This window comes from Zosterops lateralis (assembly GCF_965231275.1).
Source record: "Zosterops lateralis genome assembly, chromosome: 6".
In the NCBI taxonomy this organism is placed as follows: domain Eukaryota; kingdom Metazoa; phylum Chordata; class Aves; order Passeriformes; family Zosteropidae; genus Zosterops; species Zosterops lateralis.
In genome coordinates this window covers 52,102,458-52,121,763 of record NC_139761.1, presented here as the reverse complement: position 1 = coordinate 52,121,763, position 19,306 = coordinate 52,102,458, and the positions used below count along the sequence as shown (strand labels likewise).

The window sequence follows — 19,306 nt, the reverse complement described above, 5'->3', positions numbered from 1 at the left end:
GTACCTCATTATAAACAAGGGACTGGAGTTTATGCATCTGCAAAGACAAGGCAATTCCCATTTTTTCAAGACAAAAACGATGCATACCTAATAAATACATTTTTGAAAGCTTCAAACAACTCTAAATTAATAGCTGAACAAGACACAAGTTACCTGCCATTTCCAGTCTCTCAAAACCTTACTGCTTAAGAAAATCAGTTTCCATGCCACTCAAATATCAATGAGGTTTCACCTGTGCTGTTTGAAAATTACACAGAAATTTTGTTTTCATTCAATGACAAACTCAGAGTGAGCAGAATGGGTTTGTTATGGGGCACTTCTGCATCTTGGTCAGCTTCAGGAGTAGAGTCTGCCAAATCTCAACAGCTGTAGAGCTGGAGTTGCCAGATTCAGAAACATTTTCGATCAGATCCTTACTCCACACCATCTTTCCTTGACTAAACAGCGATTAAACGTCTTCCTGTCCCTGGGGAAGGGTCCCTGAATGCTCTGGGAAGAGCACAGCACTGCAGAGGGATTCCTCTGCTACGGCACAAGCCTGGCAGAAAGCAGAGCAGCCATGGAGGAAAATGCCGGCAGTACGGGAGGGGTGAGGAGGGTCAGGAGCCAGAGCAAAGTTTAGTTGGATAAACAACCCGGGTGAGCGCCCTCCCGCCCTTGTGCCGGGCAGACACCACGGCCCGTCTCGCACCCGCCATCGGGATCGGTCAGCTGAGCGGGTAATCGCTCCAGCAGGGATCAGGCTGTTTGCAGCAGGATTTACTCTTAGGAAAACCATTAGCTCTTTAGGGTAAAAGCCCTGTTGTTACACAGAGTGTGTCTGGCACCATAGGTCATCAGCCTGGAGCACGGAAAATAATCACCTCGTTTACTATCAGTAAAGCAAAGCCCACCACAAAGAAAAACTGGAGAAATACTTAAAAGGGAAAAGTTGACTGCGAGGTCTGGAAAGACTTTGGGTTTATTCCTTAACGGGGAGAACTGGTGTAGGCCCGGGATTGAAACACAAGAGAAAAATTGGGACTGGAAATGTGGGAATCAGTCTGTAAAAGGCAGTGATACACTGAGCTGATTTACTTCACAGAGTTCATCTTTTACAAGTTACTTCTTTCTAGTGTGCCAAAGCATTTCGAGAAAATTTTCAAAAGAGGGATAGAATCTATGGGTAAAGTATAGAGATTTCTACTGCCAAACGCCCAGTCCTGTCATACTCTTTTCTTCCTCCTCCTGAAATACTTTTTGCCAGTTTTCCTATCTATCTAACCAGATCTTCTTCTGTCTAAACTGCACTACAGGAGCTTCCAATGCCAACCTGCAGCATCAGCCACCAAAACAGCTCCTTCCACTCCTGGCTGAATGGAAGCAGGAAGGAAAAACACCAAGGTCTCTCCACGCAGAAGATGAGACTGTTATGAAGGCAGGCCTTGCAGCTAAGGCACACATAATCACCTCAGCTTATCTTTAAACACTAGGCAGTCTAGGTCACTCTACCTTATTTATTCAGTAAGTTTTCCTTAGCAGAGGTAGCTAGCAAAACATGGAAGCATCACCTTTGTCCTGGGAGTTTTGCAAGAGTAACTGGTAAGGTAACAGTCACAGAAATAATTTTTAAAATACTGCAGTTTTCCTGACTGAGCTGATTGTGAATGAACACCTTGCAGCAAACCAACTTGTATGAAAGAGAAAGAATACTCACATTTGTACAGTGGTCAGGAAATGTCCTGGGAAATGAGAAGAAGAAACAACTGAAGTTATTTCTTTGCTAAGTCAAAGCCACCGTTCCAGCCACCGTTTCCAGAAACTATGAGCAACGAAATTTAAGGGAAAAGAAAAAACCTTGAACATTCACATCAAATGATACAACTTTAATTTCTAAAAGGTGATAAGTACTAAGAAACTGATCTAGTTGACAGGCAATTAATCCTCCTTGCATAGTACATTTATCTCCATGGGATATCAAGATTTACAACATTTCAGGAAAACTGCCACCTAAGTGAGCAAGCAACCTCAATCCTATACAAAAGTTACAGACAACCTAAATGTTTCCAAGTTTTACTTTGTAATTTATGCAGAAAATAGCCTTTGCTTTGTCCCCATCCATCCTACAGTATTGCATTCTCTCACTGCACTTCACAGCTGGCTTCTGTGCAGAAAACAAAAAGGCTGCAACCCACACTGATACAGTAATTCACAATAAATGGGTTCATTCTATTCAAACTTGGCCTTTCTGAGGTCAAATACCTTAAGGTACGTAGTTATGGACTTTATTTTTTCATGTAGGATGTGCCCCTCTGTCCTGCAACCACAACGCCCTCACAATACTTGGGATTCCTTAATAAAGATTTTGTCCAGAGGACGTTCAATCCTTCCACTGAGAAGGCAAAAGGTGAGACTTCAGTTTCAGAAGTGCTCTTGACACTAATCTAAAATAAGCACTGAATCTTACAGGAAGCCCAAACTTCTTTAACTTGCTTAACCAGCTTGCTAACAATATAAGAGTAAAAACTTCTTCATATAAAAAAAATTGAAAGTTACATTTTGCTGTATTTGTTTGACATATCTACAATGGATTTTTTTTCTTTACAGAATGATAGTTGGAGAGGAGCATTGTACTTACATCATCATTAATCCCTTTTTTTCTAGTAACTTGTGTCCTGATTTTCAAAAGCACTGATTATCAGCACATCCTAGGTACTGAATGGTAGCAGCAGGCACTCAGAACTGTTGAAAATAGACTATTAGAACTTGTACTTTTGCTGCAAATGCACCATCTGAAAATATTTCTCTTGAAAATGGATAACTTCACCTTTTAGTGAAAATCATTCTTGTAGTGTTTTAGAATGTCTGAAATAACTATTACCAGTATTTGCTTCATACACTATAATGGATTACGATCAAAATAATGTCAAAAAAATTAAGTTTATGATAAATAAACTTTGGAAAAAATTTATACAAGGCCGTAAATAAATAATTTGAACTTCAGTCTCAGTAAGAAGTAAAACAATACGTCACACAACAATATCATCCTATCTAAACAATACAATCTTGCTATATTTTATTGCATAATAATTTGAGAGTAACATCTTAAGTAAAATATGTAAAGAAACAAAATCATTAGATTTACTTTCTTTAATATTGAACAACCAGTTCTTTGTACATAATCCAATTTAAAGATAATATAATTAGCACTTCCAGCATTAACAGTCTGTATTTACAGTGAATGAGATGGGGTAGATAATCTAAAGAGTATTCAAATCTGTATGAAACAAATCAAAATACGAAGATTTACAGTAGTAGGCTCAAAATCCAAGACTTTTCCATTAATGGAATGCAATTTAAAAAGGCTTTGTTGCCTTTATTACTTGTAAGGGTTCCTGAAATGGTTCCTTAAACAGCTGAAATCTTCAGTAATGCCTTCATTATTTGTACACGACATTAAAAATTAATTCCAATACTTCTATTTTTTACTTGCTTGTAGACCAGTCTGAAATCTGATGAAAAGATAACAAGGAAGTTTACTATATAATCCTAATTCCATATTCCTGAATGCAACGGTTGGAAGTAGATGATGTCAGTCCATTCCAAGGGTTATGTACACAAAACTTAGAAAATGTTCTTCACTCTTGCATAAAATGTGTACACAGTATCAGTGAGTGGGGGACTTCAAAGTTTTTATGGGCTGTTGCTGGCATGGACCTTTGTTGGTTGAAAATAAAATACCTTTCACTCTATTGTTCTGGTAGCAGTTTTGGAAGTTAATCATCAATCCCTGGTGTTTCCCCCTGTTGTATTCTGGAGGCTATTCTAATGGCTTCTTCCAGAGACTGTTGTTCTCCAAGCTGAAACAAATGCATTGAAACAGAAAGAAATCCATAATGTTACACTTGGATAACAAATGCATCAAAAAAGATGTGAAAGCAAAGACCTAGACACCAAACAGTACTTCAGCCCAAATAAGTGTGATCATTATTGTCACACCTCTGCTGGGTAATATATACCAGCAGTTATCTAATCAGCACGACAATTAAGATAGCTGCTGATAAGAGATTACACTGAGTTTCTATATAACTACTAAATACATTACTTCAAAGAACTGCTTCATGATAAACACACTTCAGACCCACAAAGTAGGTGATATTTTACTTGGCAGATATTGCAAAGCTCAGACAAGCTTTGCAGAAGTCACAGTGGCTGTTGCATTACATTTTATCACTGGTAAAGCAAACAAACACCTTAATTTTTCTTAACTCTCTAATAGAAAGTCAGCTCTCTGGAATATCACACAACATTAATTTACAGAAAAAAGTGTCTATTTATTGCAGAATCCCAACTGCATTGAAAAGCAGTTGTGTTGACACTGATTCTACAGTTGGTTTAGAAAGGAAATTATCTGGTACTACCAGAAGCAAGATAACCAACCCTGAATAAAGACAAATTGACACAATTTTGGGAAGGAATCCATGGAGTTTTATAATATATTCATGGCAACACTGAACACAACCTCAACCTCACAAAAAAATGTAAAGCTGGTGATTACCTACTGGCTCAGGAGAAACACATATGAGAGTGTGAAAGGCAAAACCAAATTGTTTGACCTATTGGGACAATTATAAGTATCACTTGTTATTTTTAGTCACTGCATATCATTCTGGATCCACTCAAACCAAGACCTCTGTTTTCACCTCATTAGGGCTTCAATAGGACTATCAGGCTAATGGCTTTACCAGTACTTAGAAACCAAATGGATTAATTTATTAGGATCAAAGTACAAAAAAAAAAGCCAATCAAACTCTCAGGAATAATGAATAGTATTTTCATTTTGAGTTCTTTATCTTCTGTTTGTGTATTTTAAGTTTAATTAATGTGAAGAGACTTAGGTTAATGCTCCATTGCTGGTAACAGAAGAGGGGTTTGTGCAGAGAGTGTTTTCCTTTCATTCAAAGGACCACTGCTGAGGGTGCAAGTTACTTTTTTCTTGCTCTCATGCAAACAATTGCCTTCTGACATGGTTTCTCTTACAGGCAGTTTTGATTAGTGTTAACTTAGCTCAAAAGAGAGGAGCTCAGAATTCAGAGCTTCTCAACTTTCAACAGCATCTGACTCGCTACTTTCCATTTAACAAAGGGTAAAACAACAATCTCTCGTTTCTGCTTGAGGATATTAATACTATTCCTTTCAATCTGAGCTCTTAAGAGCTCTTTCATACCTAGAAATTACCTTTTCCTGACAGTGTTTGAACAATGTGAGGAACTATTTACAGAGACTGCTTGTACTGTGCTGGTTTGGCACATAACAGAAGCTCACTATTTCCAGAGATTTCTGATTATTACTCTTTATATATAACTGTTTGCTCTATTTTGCTATTAGAGTTTCAAGGGTCAAATAACAAATTTGCTAATTTTATAAGTTCATAGCAATTTATCCTTGAGAATTTGGCTTAATGGGAATCAACCCTATATGTAAAGGTAAAAGATGAACAAAAGCACTTTTTCACTGAAAACGTGTGAGTACATGAACAACTCAGCTGACCTGAAGTTTGGCCCTCCCCTAGCCTTCCCCTTTTTGCAGAGTTCTACAAGTAGATTTGTAAAATCAGATGCTGCTTATTCCTCTTCCTAACCCTATACATTATTTTTAATATGAGATCATATGGTTGTGATAAAATATGGCTATATTTTTTTCAGGGAAACCAAACTTATTTAAATAACTTATTACCTGACTAGGCAGCTTTCTAGCACTAGGAGTAAGAACCACTCCAAAAACCCATTTCTATCCCCATCTTACCTGTACTGCAATTTGTGTCCCATTGGATGTAGCCAACAATGTAACAGGTCTGGTTTCTGTAGTCACTAGATGGTGTCCGTGCTGCTGGTGTCCCATTTCTGAGGAGGCACTGTGAAACGCTGCTAAGTCTTGGGCCACAATTGCAACCTTCAAGACAAAGGGACAAAAGGACAGAATCAGCTGCCTGCAGATCTGTTCCTGCTCCTCAGGAACCACCACTCCTGCTCCTGCTCCTCAGTCACACCACCACTGCCTTTACAGTCACAGTCAAAGCTGGGATCCCTCATGAGTATAATTGTATTGTGGAAAAGAAAAGTTGCCACAATTGTGTTCTCCAAAATGTCTACCAGCTCTTAAAATATAAATATCCTCAGGAGTGCAGCAATTCAATAAATGCACCTACAGACCTGTGATTAACTACACAGAGATTAGTAACTATCTTCATTTTCATGCGGTGCAATTTTAGACCATAAGCAATTTTAGAACAGTAGAAAGAATTTTAACTTAAAGATAACATCATATTTGCACTAAAAAGTTAGCTGGTTTATCTGTATATTAAAAGCTAACCCACAGATACATATTCACACAAATGTTTCCCATCTGCCAAAGAAATTACATTTCCATAATATTAACCAATGAAATTACAGTTCACATGGATTCTATTTTTAGTTCTGGCACTCATTTACTATGTGACTTTGGGGAAAATGCTTAGCATTTCAAGGTCTTATTTTACTGACACCTAAATGAATCATTGGACTGGTACCTCAGAGTTTTTTCTTGGTGCCCACTTGTTTTTAAAGCATTCCACCATATGCTGATGCACAGCCCTAGAGTGGAACACACCAGGCCCCTGTGAGGGGAACGTGTCAGCCAGGTGCTGAGACAAACCTACACCAGTGACAGAGTGTGCTGGCTAACAGTGATGGCACACAGTTTGATGGCAGCTCCTGAAGGGCCCCAGCCCAGGTGCCAGGACAGTGTGTGTCTCACCTGCTGGCCCTCGGAGCCCTCAGCAGTGACCATGGCCACCGAGTGCGTCCCCGCCGAGGAGATGACGGCGTCGTGGGCCGGGACCGTGATGGTGGTGCCGTCCTGGGTCACCATGGTGATGGTGTTGCCGATGGCCTGCATGTCGGCCTGGGAGATGTTCACCTGCAACACACACGGCACTCCTGAGCCACGGGAGGGTGTCACTGCTGCTCCAGGCACAGCCCTCCTTCCCTCTGCCTCACTGCTGGCACCTAACAGTTCGTGACCTTTCAGAGACACTTACCTCTTTACAGAAAACAACATGGCTCCCAGCAGCAGAAAGAGGCTGCAAACTTAAACCCAGAGCCTACAGCTCCACGTTAATCAGTGTATCCCAAATAACAGCATCATAGATTATCTATGCATGTGCCTTACACAGAGGTCAATGGGATTCAAGGCTGCACCACCTGACATATTTTGATCTTGATGGAAACACTAAAGAGGCCTATGAGGGCTTAGAACTTAAACTACAAATAAACAATCCGTAACAGATTAATGATATAAATTACTGATGTCTCCAGTATAAATGCATTAGGGCATCAGATATATAATTTGATGCCTGATTTACAAGGTAATAAATCCCAGAACTGAAGTCAAGCTGAAAGATAATTTAAATGTAAGAATTCTATGTCAAGGCTTCTGCAGGCCTTCATTTTAGAGGGTAAAAATGCCAGTTTACTTAGTATTGCTGCAATGTAAGAGGCCCCTTGGATATTTTATTTCAGTCAGAATTCAGAATATATCTTTCATATGTTACTGGTATTTCAGCTGCCCTGCCAGCTGATACAGAAACCTTTTCCCACAAGCCTTCAATATAATGTCACAGTGAATCAACAGAGTTGTGCTGAAATCCCCTTCCAAAGAAATTTCTTACGAAATCCTTAAAAATACGTATCCAAGGAAAACATTAAAAAAAGAGAGCCATAGGAATGTTCAAGTGGAAAACAGTATCAAAGGATTCCTTATCCTGTAGTTTATGTTAAAAACTGCACACTACCAACTAAACTGCTTGTAGAGGAAGAACTTGGACTGAAAAGATTTCCTACGCCTCAACCCCCTAAAGTGTGTGCAGACAAGACAATGAAGATGCCCATCAGATATTAAGAGCATAATCTGGGAATTGTGATAAATCTCAGAAGCAGGCTGTATATATAACAGTTGTTAAAACAGCCCTTTACAGAGTGACAGAGATAACAAGGAGAGACCAATCCCCCAATTTTGTATTAATACAGTTTCACATGTCAGAATATGTGGTTTCACTTAGGTGTTCCACAGGAGGCACAACCCTAAACGTACCCTGACACAGCTCCAAAGAATCTTCTTTCCTTAAGAAACCCACAAACATTCATCAAGAATCCTCTGTGGCTTCAGAGAGCCCATGAAGAAGCTACAAACCTGTGCTTCAGTTCTCAGCATAGTTTTGTCAGCACTTGAACACTGCAGTTTACTTACATGTTGGGTTCCATCCTGGGATATTAGTGCTACTTGTTGGCCTAATCCCGACTGAGTAACTGTAGCAACCTGTGCAGAAATGACATCTTCTCCCTCTACACCTGTCACGTAGGTGATCTGCGAGCCTTTGAGCATATCTTCACCTTGACCTATTGGATAGAAAGAAGGCAAGAGGATACTTTCCATACTCTAAATGCTTCTGGGAGAACAAATAACCAGGATTTAGTCCCAGTCTTGTCTGAAGGTTTTAAACACTCCAACAGAAAAAAATTAGTGGAAAGATGAGAAAAACAAGGAAAGATACCTAAAGCAAGTCAGAAAGTCTTATTTTGGGAACATGGGGTATAATCTTCTAGCAGTGAGTTTAAAGACACATAAATACTACATATACATTTAGTTTGTAAGCAAATATTAAATGTGATAAAGGTTTCTAATTTATTCATTAAATGTTAACCTCTCCATGCAAGGGACTCCATGCAAACACAACTGGAATTCTTTTTTTAAAAGTTATTAATTAACAAACATACAGAAGCCTTTGTGTGAAGATGTAAGTAAGTTCATTATCTTGATAAATGTTTAACCTCAGCAAATGAATGTTATCATTCCTTTAAAAGAAGGAATTAAGCTATAGCAAGTCTGCTTGAGGCATTCAGTGCAGTTTCCCACAACAGGTAGCAAAACGGTTTTTCTAACCAAAACAGTTCGTGCAGATACTTCTGATCTTCAGGCACATCTAAAAATCACAATTTGACAAGTTGTGTTTGTCCTATCACAGTATTTCCTTCAGTCTGATCATTTATAGTCATAGGATTCAATACTCATGATACCATGAACAGCAAACTCTGAGGGGTACTGCAGCACAGCAGCTCCTTTTCACCTCTGCCTCTGGGACACTTTACAGAAATTGCTCTAAACCACTGCAAAACCTGCCCATATCACTGTGCAGCAAAAACAGATTTTGTTTCCTCAAGGCAGAGCCTTCACTCCCACACAAAAGATTGTCACCAGCCATGGTGTTTTATATATATCTATATATCTTTGAAAAATCCCTAACAGAAGTCCAGTAAGTTGTAATCAGCTTAGAGTTTCTCTGGTCCCTTCTCCACATTCACATTTTCAGCAGGTTTGCTGTGACTGCAACCCAAATTTCTCTTTTAACCCTGTGACTGCTATAAATGACTTTATTATCTGGCCAATTACCGTGCAATTTTTGTTTACAAGTTGCCTACCACCCTAAGAAGTCTTACGGAGAATTTAAGGTATCTTTATTAAGTACTTTAACTTTTTATCTATGTTTTAATTTCCTTGGCTATCAAAATCCCCCAGCAAAATACCATCCAGCCCATTTTTTTTTTTTAATATAACTAGAGATTCAAAGGCTGCAATTCTAACCTGGAGGTGGCTCAAAGAAAGCCTCTTGTTCTTCCTCAATGGGCTCTGTGTCGTTGTGTGCTGTCCGTTTGTGCATAGCAAGGGTGGAGATCTGCTTGTAGGTCTTCCCGCAGTGATTGCAGTTGTATGGTTTGGAATGAGTATGTACAACATGATGTTTGTATAAACTGGAGTACTCTGTGAAACGTTTGTCACAGCCAGGAACTGTACACACATAGGGCTTCTCCCCTGCACGGGAAAACAAAAGGTGTAAAGAGAACTTTATTCAGGATGCACAGGAAAAATTGCCAGCAAATGATTATTTAGGGACAAACCCTCATTACCAACCATACTTCAATTTCAAAGACAACAGAAAAGCTCAACCCTGTCTTTTTTTAAGAATTACTGCCAGTACAAGTTGGACGCATTTTTCTCCCTATCATTCCATCTAAAACATCCTTTGATGAAGGCAGAATGATACAGGCTGAAAGCTGCAATTTCTGTTTGTCATTGTACTGAGAATTTTGTTCTTTTGTTATTGGAAGCCCCATAGTTTTCCTTGATGATCAGATATATTGATTATCTAGTATAATTTTTGAGTATTGAAAGCTCTGAGGAAATTCACAGGAAGCATGTGTATAAACCATTATGGTTTCATATAGAAACACTTTCCATTTAAAAATCAATGAAACAAGTGTCCAAATTACATTATAAACTCAAAATATAAACTGAGATACAAAACATCCCTCGATGAAGCTTTCCTGTGTTTCTATAAAACATATAATGGTACCAAACTGATAATGCTATCACTGGCTTTTACATTTTAGAATCTGCAAATTTGCACTTATTCTGTTCACAACTATGAAAATCAAGTTAGATAAGTACTTTCACATTCAGTCTATAAAAAAGGAAGTTTTGCCCACACTTCCAGCAGGAAGGAAAATACAGCTGGGATGACAGGATGACTCATAACAGTGAGCCAAAGTTAAGCTCAGATTTGTCCTTTACTGGTATTTATTTAAGAAACAGCTCACAAGGGAGGCAAGCCCCAGAATCATATTAAGGATTCAGCCCAGTATCCAGTTTAAAAAAATCTTTGTATCCAAACCAAAAATATTCTGCCTTGACAGCAAGGTGGGAAATGTAACTGCTTAAATATCTTCAGCTGAGGGGAGAGGAGGCCCAACCAGAATTACCAAGCCAAGTCATATAAACATGACTATACCCAATTACAACACACCAAAACATTGTTCATAAGGAGAATGACAGCCTCTGCCAAGCACATTCCACTTCAGAATACAATAAATCACTCATATACCTGTGTGTATTCTCACATGATTCTTATAATTAGTTGCACTGGCAAAAGCTCTCCCACATCCTGGCTCTGTACAGTAATAAGGCCTTTCGCCCGTGTGTGTCCTGATATGAACCTTTCTAATGTTAGATGTTGTGAATGACCTGCCACATCCTTCAAAGGGACACTTAAAAGGCCTTTCACCTGAAAAAGAAGACAAGAAAAGGTACACAAAAGAATGAAAATCCTAAGTTATACTTAGACTTGAATGTAGAAACCTAAAGCTACCTAATTTTATCTTTGAGATCCTCAGTCAGAAATACCATGAACACGTCATGTGGAGTGTTCTAGTTTAGCCCAAACTAATAAAATTCAGGAAAATCATACAGTCTGTAAGCTAAATTATGAAGCATTTAGATTAATACATTAACGTGTGTAGAACAGACTCAGTTGCTTGTATGAGCATCCACACTGCCCATAATCTAACAATTATTTAACAACCTCCCCAGTTCGTACATACATTATCCAAACCAAGTGTATCATACCATTGACGTTTGACAATTGTTAATTCTTCAAATGAAAAAAATACCTTAATGATTCAACATATAACCAGGATAAACACGGATTAGTAAAACTTCTTATAGAAAGCACTTAACCTTAAAAAAGAACAAAGTTTCTAAAGAGAAGCAGCCATGAAACTCAAGTTTCAAACCCCCAGACCAAAGCAAATCACAAATGCAGCCTCTTTTAGAGTAAATCTTTGTGTAATACAAGTTTAAGCACAATAACTTAAATCACTGCATCAAAGAATTTCACTGTGAATAGCAGACAAGACCAAACAATAATACTCCAATAACCCTGACCTTTCAGATCTACCAAAGCACACGGAGAAGGAGAGCAAAGGGGAGTAAATTTGGAGACGTTGGAGCCACTGATAGGCTGTTCTGGTGTAATTTCCCACTCCTAGAGCCAAGTACGTTCCGGGCACTGTGCTGCTTACCAAGGAGCAGAATCTGAGAGCAAGACAGAGCAGACCACCACTACAGATATAACAGTAAGTGTTTAAAATAAAAGAACAAGTCCTGATGATAATACCACGCAAACTCCAAAGCAGTTCGCTCCTTGGCAGAGGAAACTACTATTCACTCCTTCGGGCAGCTGTTTCGGGAAGGTTTTCCAGCCTCTTGCCAAGGCAGTGTGTATTCCCCGTACAGGACTCAGTGTTGTGTTACCATGGCTCCCCTAATCCTCGCTTCAGCCAGGACCCCAAACACGTCGGAAAGCAGCAGGGCTGCAGAGCCAACCCCACCCAGCAACAGACCCTGCACCAGAAACCACAGCAGATCGCTCTTAAACAATGCCCGCAGGAATGTCACCGGACCGGTTCCTGAAAGGGCCTTTTCAAATTCTAATGTGCTTCCTAACAAAGCGACCTACTTCCAGGTGACAGAGAATTCCAACTCTGGAAATGCAAAGCCCTGAAGCTCTGCAGCACGAGGTTCCATCCACAGCAGCTTTTCTGATCCCAGAGTTGTGTCTGGGGAGGTCGTGGAGAAAGCCGAGGTAAGCATTTGATGGCACTGAAAGCGAGACTTGACTCTACTCAAAGAGGGGAAAAGTCACTTCTGACTAAAACAGGCCGAAAATGAAGAAAGCTCTGACCCTGATGTACCTACTAAAGCAAGGGAAAGGTTTCTGAGCCACGGGAGAGCCCAGACCTGCCTCCTCCGGGTGCCCTGCTGCAGCTTGCACAAGGCATGAGCACACACTGCCCCGTCCACCTGCACAAAGCAGTTGCTGCAATTTTCTTCTCATTCTTGAGCTTCCTGAAAACACTCATAAATCTCAAATAAGACGCCTCTGGCCCCTGGGCTGCTGGGAGATTATGATTCTATTGCTAATATTGTGCAGGTGGGTAGGTTACATAGGGCTGGCTCAAGTGTTTTGTCTCAACTGCTAGACAGAGATTAAATTACCACACACCTTCTGTGGCCATAAAGAAGTAAAGAAAACAGTCCACAGCTAATGAAATTGTCCTACCCTACAGAAACCTTTCAGTTTATAGTCTACTTGATGCAGTGCATATCAACAGTCCTATTATAGAGCTGAGATGATACGTGTTCATCCTGATGTTTGAAAATCAAGACAGATTCTCTTCGTGTACACAAGTAATAAAAGCAGAAATCTCTTACTGTAATCCTGAGTTTTGACAATTTTTAGTGCCTGTATTTACATCCCGGTGCCCCATATTGTTATTTTTAATTTGAAAAAAATCCAACCCCCTATTTATTTTGTTTTTTCTTGTTGACTCACTAAGATTCAGAATGTTCAGTGGAAAAGCTTGTCAGTGTTCTAGCAGAGACATAAATACATTTAATGAACTAGGTTAGCAAGTGATAGATTGTTCTTCCTATATTTAAAGGTTAGTTGTTTTTTCCTTTTCTTTTAGAAGATCACAGGCACAAGACATTGTGCTAACTTGTTTGTTTACGTGTGTGCACTCACAGATTTTGCAAAGTGTAGTTGTGTGCTGTCTAGAATTTGTGGTTTGGCTTTCAATTTAATGTTTTTAAACAAAATGTAAGACTTTATTTTTTGTGGCTTTGCAAGTTTTAGTAACAGCTGGTTTTCTATAATATCTTTGTTTTTCTGCTGGATGATGAAGAGACAGGAAATGAGTATAACAAGCTCAGAATATCAACCCTCATGAAGCTGGTACACGAGTTAAATTGAAGCACCAAAACTGAGGAACACCAAAGCCATTTCTAACAGGGAAGACAGATTACTGAGGAAAAGTTCCTTGTTCTGTTACAGCTGCAGATGAAACTGTAAAGGCAACGAGAGGCTCAGTGACAATGTAAGTGAGGCACTGCTAAAAGTTATTGCATTTGCAATAACAGTGTGAATGCTTTAGCACTTTTTCCAAGAAAAGCATGTTGGATTTGCAGTCCATGCTTACTGTGCTAAAATGCTGCTGAGCTCACTGGGCTTCAGAAAGAGAATAAATATACACAGGCTGATTTCGTCAGTATAAAGCCACAGAATGAGGAGAGAGAAAAACCTAAAAATGCACCGAGGTGAATTAACACAAAAGGAACGTGTGCTGACAGTCAGTACCTGTGTGTGTCCGGATGTGCTTCTGCAGGTCTCCGGAAGTCTTGAAGGACTTGGTGCAGTTCTCCTCTGAGCACCGGTAAGGCTTCTCGCCAGTGTGTGTTCGCACGTGGCTTTTTAACCCGTACCCTGGGGGCAGAAAGGATGGTAGCAGCCATCAGCACAGCATCAGGATGCTCATAAACCATCACCAGCAAAAGCTGTGCTTGCCATTCCAATCAGGAATATTGATGAGTAAAATTTACTCCTTCATTCTTCAGAGCTCTTCATTCTACCCTACAGAGCAGGAGAACTCTGGATGACAGTTTAGAAAATCTTTGATTTTTTTATTTTTGAAGAAAATACATTTCCATAATGCTTTTCTTTCCCTTCAGAAGGATAAACTGGAATTATAATAATGTAGACAAATATTTATTCTGCCTTCTGAGGAAGCCATATGCTGTGCATTCCCTCTAGTTTTTACCTCTTCCCACTACTGTCATCAAAATGACATTTAATTATTTGCTCATAGGAAAAGCAATAACCACTAACAAAGTCAGCAGTAAAATCACCTATACAGGTACTGACCAAGAGCAGTCATAGACACTCATTTTCTTTAAGATTACTTTTAGGAACTCATTGTCACCAAAAACTCTGCCAGTCTGATGTGAATTTTGGATCAGGCCCTGTATAAGTTATTTTGCAATGAGCATTTAACCAAGATTTTCCTTTCAGCACTTCCCTGAAAAGATAATGACTAAAGTAGCCTGAAACAGCCATTTTAGAAAATGAACCTGGATTTCACTTGTACCCACAAGCGATGTTTACATTTCTACAAAATAAAGTCTGTAAGAAAATGGCATCTGCTTTGATTTCAGAAGGTTCTCCTCAAAATAGCTGAAATTCCTATTCTTGATGTTTTTAAAAGCATGAGGCATGTGAACCAAGCTAAGCATTAATTCACTTTTATATCTAAAATAAAATCAGTTTCATGACCCACACCAGGAGAGTTCTTAGCATTTAAACCAAAGAGGACTCAGTACTTAAAGTGAACTTTGTCCAAGGCACAGATTGTTGAACTACAAGAGTATAATGGCTCTGATCAAAAATACAGTATTTATAAACAAACAATTGTTTATAGCCATACATCAGTCTGTTGCAAAGGAAAAGAATATTTCATTACATAGTTTTGAAACAAACACTATGCAATTAAACTTAGGTGCAGCCCTTTAAAAGTGTGGTTGTTTCCCTTTTGACTTTTTGCATCAGTATTTATTTTGCTCGTTTCTATTCAAAGCAATTGTAGTGAATGTATTTGATCAGATGAAGTTATTTTTAAAATGCTTTATTTTGAAAACCAGAGCCTAACTTTTCTAAGCATGATACTAATTTACATTCCAAGTAAAGGAATAAAATTTGAAACAAGTTTTGCCCTTCCGCTTTCCTCTATGTGTCATTCCTGAAAATTGCATTTTTCACAATCAAATCCGATTTCAGGGAGAGCATCATTTATGAGCAGAGAAATCTGTACAAATGGAGAGTTCACTTTATGACAGACGTCACTCTGATATAAATTCAATAAAGAACACTTAAACAAGCATCTTCTATCAAAGCTCCCTTTGAGTTTAGACCAGAAGATCAGGAATCTGCCCCTAGCCTACAGGTTCAGCTTTCTATTACCACCTCATTTAACTTTTGCTATTAGTTTAATGGTAAGAAAGGCCGATTTTTTAACATTTAGTTTGACGCAGATGACAGGTGAAGAGTGAGGGAAGTGTTGAGTGCTTTCCCCCTTCAGTAAGAATTAAATCCTCTGTACTTTCTATTGGTACACTAGCTAAAAAAAAAGACTTTTTTTTTTTTTTCCCAGTTGTCCCAACTAACTTAGCAGTTAAAAAAGGCAACGTTAAAAACTTAATTTATTCACACACAAATACTAAGCAGGAGGAGCTAGTCTGCAAAAGATTACCTGTTGCAAAGGCTTTGCCACATCCAGGATGCTCACACTGGTATGGTCTGTCTCCTGTGTGAGACCTTTCATGCACCTGTTGACATCCAATACAGTGACTTAATGAAATGTTGTATCTGGTTACTTCAGCACAGAAACAGTTCATTCTCAATGCCAACATGTTTTATTTATCTTACTAAGATTCACATTGAAGTGTCTGTTTATATCAGTAATAAAAAAATAATGAAATATGGTGACAATGTTTTCCCTAAAACTAAAGATGTCTCTTTCCAAGGTCTAACCTGATCCTGCCAGTCAGTTTGGCACAAAACACTTCTGTAAATACCCGCAAAGCTGCCATCATGGACTACATTAAAGACAGGAGGTAAATATGCCTCAGAGCCCACTCTCTATATGACTTTTGGCTCCATTGAATGCTTCCAGTGAAGCTCTTATACCGCATGAAACATCTACAGCAAGGACATCATTTTAGCAAGTGACTCATAAAGCCAACTGACTCCTGTAGTCAGAGACAAAGCACTGTGAGGTTACCTCATCAGCAAGGGACTGTGCTAGCCCCAGCTGGAATGTGAGCCCTATACCATTTACCATTTCAGTAGTTTCACAGTTGCCATCTGTGAAGAAAAGATGTTCCAGCTTTTCACTTTGAATATTAGTTTTTAAGAGTCTCACTTTGTACTATGAGTCTCACATATGTACTATATGGTGAAATATTTCAAAAACTGGAACTTTTGCACGATCATGCAACATGTAAAGCTGATAAAGTGAATGCTGGATTCCAGAATTTCTGTGACACTGCTGGTGGAAACTACCTCAACATGCTGGCAATACAGTAGCTGAACATGATCCCAGAACACCAAGTAAACTCAGCTGAGCACCAGCCAATTACTGTAAAATCAATCCAACAAACAGCCCCATTGCAATTGGCTCTCTCTCAATTGCTATTACTTTTAAACACATAAACTTTCCAAAAAAATCTTATCTATAAAGTAGCAATGCACATTTTACATCTCATCACCTTAAGATGGTGAGCTGTTGTGTACAGTTTTCCACAGCCATCATAATCACAGCGAAAGGCTTTCTCTCCAGTCTGTTGAGATTTTGCAGTCACTCTTGTTCCATGCCCTTGCAAGACAATCTTAAGTGAAAGAAGAAAAAAATATTTTAAAAGCCCCAACCACATACTAAAAAAACCAATCAAAATGCATCAGGGAAGTTACACACTTTATTTTGCTATCAAGCCAGAGCTGACTCTGACAGGTTTCTTTTGTTTCTCTTTGCTTTGCTATGACGTGTATTTCTGCATCCTCAGTATATAAACTAGAAATAAAAAACTGAAAATCATGATGGAAACTGTAAAACGTATTTCCTTGTATCTAGCAAATTTAAAATCTTGCATTAATTAGTCAAGCAACAACGACAAATAGTTTAAAATGTAAGCACAGTGGGAAAATGACCAAATCAGTAGACAGACAAGTCTTAGATTGTACCTGAGGTGCTACATCTGTTCCTAAGGAAAATTAGTTATAAACCAGACCACCTTCAAATGTAAGTTCACAGAAAGGCCAAACAATAATTAAATGTCCTCAGAATGAGCATTTTGTGAAAATGAAGGAAAGCATTTTGTATTTGGTCTGCCATGCATGTATTTTGATCAAGCTAACTGGAGCATTGTGAGCTAGGTTCTACTCTCCCTTCTGGCATGACAACAGGAAAATAAACAGCACAGCTTCAGGAGGCAACTGAAGCCCCTTGTACAGGTTCCTTCATACACTGACATGCAAGAAACATTCATACAGACTGAACACAGAAGCAGAAACCCAAATACCAGCACTTTGATACAACTCTATGAAAAGCAATCAAGACTATTTTACACTGCCTGTCTTTTAAAATCACCTGGCTTTTGTTACAGATCCAATTCTATTCCAAACTGTCAAAAGAACATTGCACAGGATGGATGAGGAGACAATACTCTCAGCATAAAACAGTGTCAGCTGCAGCAGGTTGCTCACAGCTATATCCAAATGGGTTCTGAATATCTCTAAGGATGGAGACTCCTGAAGTCTGCTCCCAACGTTCACATTCCCAACTAATTCTTCTTGGCAACTGAGGCTCTGCAAAGTGTCTCCCTTCGCCAGGTGCTCAGTAACCTGCTCTTGATTGCCCATTACCATCCCTGAACTCCAGAATGCTCCTCACAAGCCCTGTTGTGATGCCCTTCTGGCAGATACCCAGGATATTAAAATTCCTCATGATGTGGGCCTGTGAACGCAAGGCTTGTTCCAGTTGTCTGGCAAAGGCTTCATCTTCCTGATGATGACCTTGTGGCAGACAGTCTCCAGCTCAGCACTCACACTGCTCTGAGCCATCTCCCATCCCAAAGCCCTGTGCAGTCCTGCTGCTCCCACCTGGCCCTTTTAAAAAGCCTGGATCCATCACCACAGCACTTCAGTCATCTGAGCCCTCCCACTACAACCTTCTCATACCAGGGGGACTGCAGCCCCACAACAGCACACAGACCTTTATTTCCTCTTTCAGAGAAATCACAAATTTGACTGCTAACACCTTTCCTACAGGTTCTTCAGAAAGGATGGAATAACTCATTACCTTCAGACTGTTCTTAAGGCTAAAGGAGCAAAGTTCAATACAAAATTTTTATTCAGCTGAAATGTTCAACTCCATCACTTCAGAAAATCTTCTCTGGAACCACAGAGAAAACCAACCTCCTGGATCAAGAAGCCCATTACTGATAGTATTGTTTAACTTATGACAGCATGGATCACAGAAATCACTTCAATACATCAAGGATCATGAAGAATACACTTGGTTGAGCAACTGCACTGAAGTGCTATTTTTTTTTTTCCATCAGTAAACCTACTACTATTTTCTTTGTTGTTCCAGCATATAAATATGTATATACTTGCTAAGTTCTGCCACAAAGCTCAAGTTTTAAGTGCCAAAGTTTAAAAGAAAATGAAAACAATTCTGTAATGTGCTGATATCTACAAGGAAATAACCAGCCATAATCTTACCAATATTAAGATGGATACAAAAACTGGGGAGGAAGCACCTTTCTAATAGTGTGGAACTCACTGGGAGGAGCTGAGTATTTCAAATACTTTTAAATAGAATGAATAAACAAATAGAATTTAAGAGCCCATATTTTTAAGAGATCACAAATGCATCCTGAGCTCATAGAGGTAACACAGGAGAAAAACAAAGATCTCAGATCAGATTTTTACATTGCACACATAAAAGCAGAATCATATAACCAAAGTGTGTGTTATGGACAGATGGGTAGGACAGGTGAGGAG

At 39.1% G+C, this 19,306-nt stretch overlaps 1 protein-coding gene and 1 long non-coding RNA gene across 3 annotated transcripts in view; one reads left to right on the top strand and one right to left on the bottom strand.

The window, feature by feature from the left end:
• Positions 1 to 1,844: 1,844 nt before the first annotated feature.
• The window catches only part of ZNF143 (zinc finger protein 143), a 38,285-nt gene continuing 20,823 nt past the window's right edge, over positions 1,845 to 19,306 (bottom strand). For both annotated transcript variants that reach the window (XM_083863928.1, XM_083863929.1), the window contains exons 8-16: positions 17,011 to 17,130; positions 15,993 to 16,068; positions 14,048 to 14,173; positions 10,955 to 11,134; positions 9,658 to 9,885; positions 8,266 to 8,414; positions 6,775 to 6,936; positions 5,785 to 5,931; positions 1,845 to 3,839 (exon numbers count right to left, since the gene is read on the bottom strand). In XM_083863928.1, coding sequence (XP_083720054.1) covers positions 3,756 to 3,839; positions 5,785 to 5,931; positions 6,775 to 6,936; positions 8,266 to 8,414; positions 9,658 to 9,885; positions 10,955 to 11,134; positions 14,048 to 14,173; positions 15,993 to 16,068; positions 17,011 to 17,130 — 1,272 coding nt within the window. In that variant the 3' untranslated portion in view covers positions 1,845 to 3,755. The remainder of the gene's footprint in view (positions 3,840 to 5,784; positions 5,932 to 6,774; positions 6,937 to 8,265; positions 8,415 to 9,657; positions 9,886 to 10,954; positions 11,135 to 14,047; positions 14,174 to 15,992; positions 16,069 to 17,010; positions 17,131 to 19,306) is intronic.
• On the top strand, positions 12,373 to 18,272 carry LOC310910868. Its single transcript, XR_014590414.1, has 3 exons — positions 12,373 to 12,493; positions 13,596 to 13,787; positions 17,905 to 18,272. It is a non-coding gene; the product is annotated as an uncharacterized lncRNA (long non-coding RNA).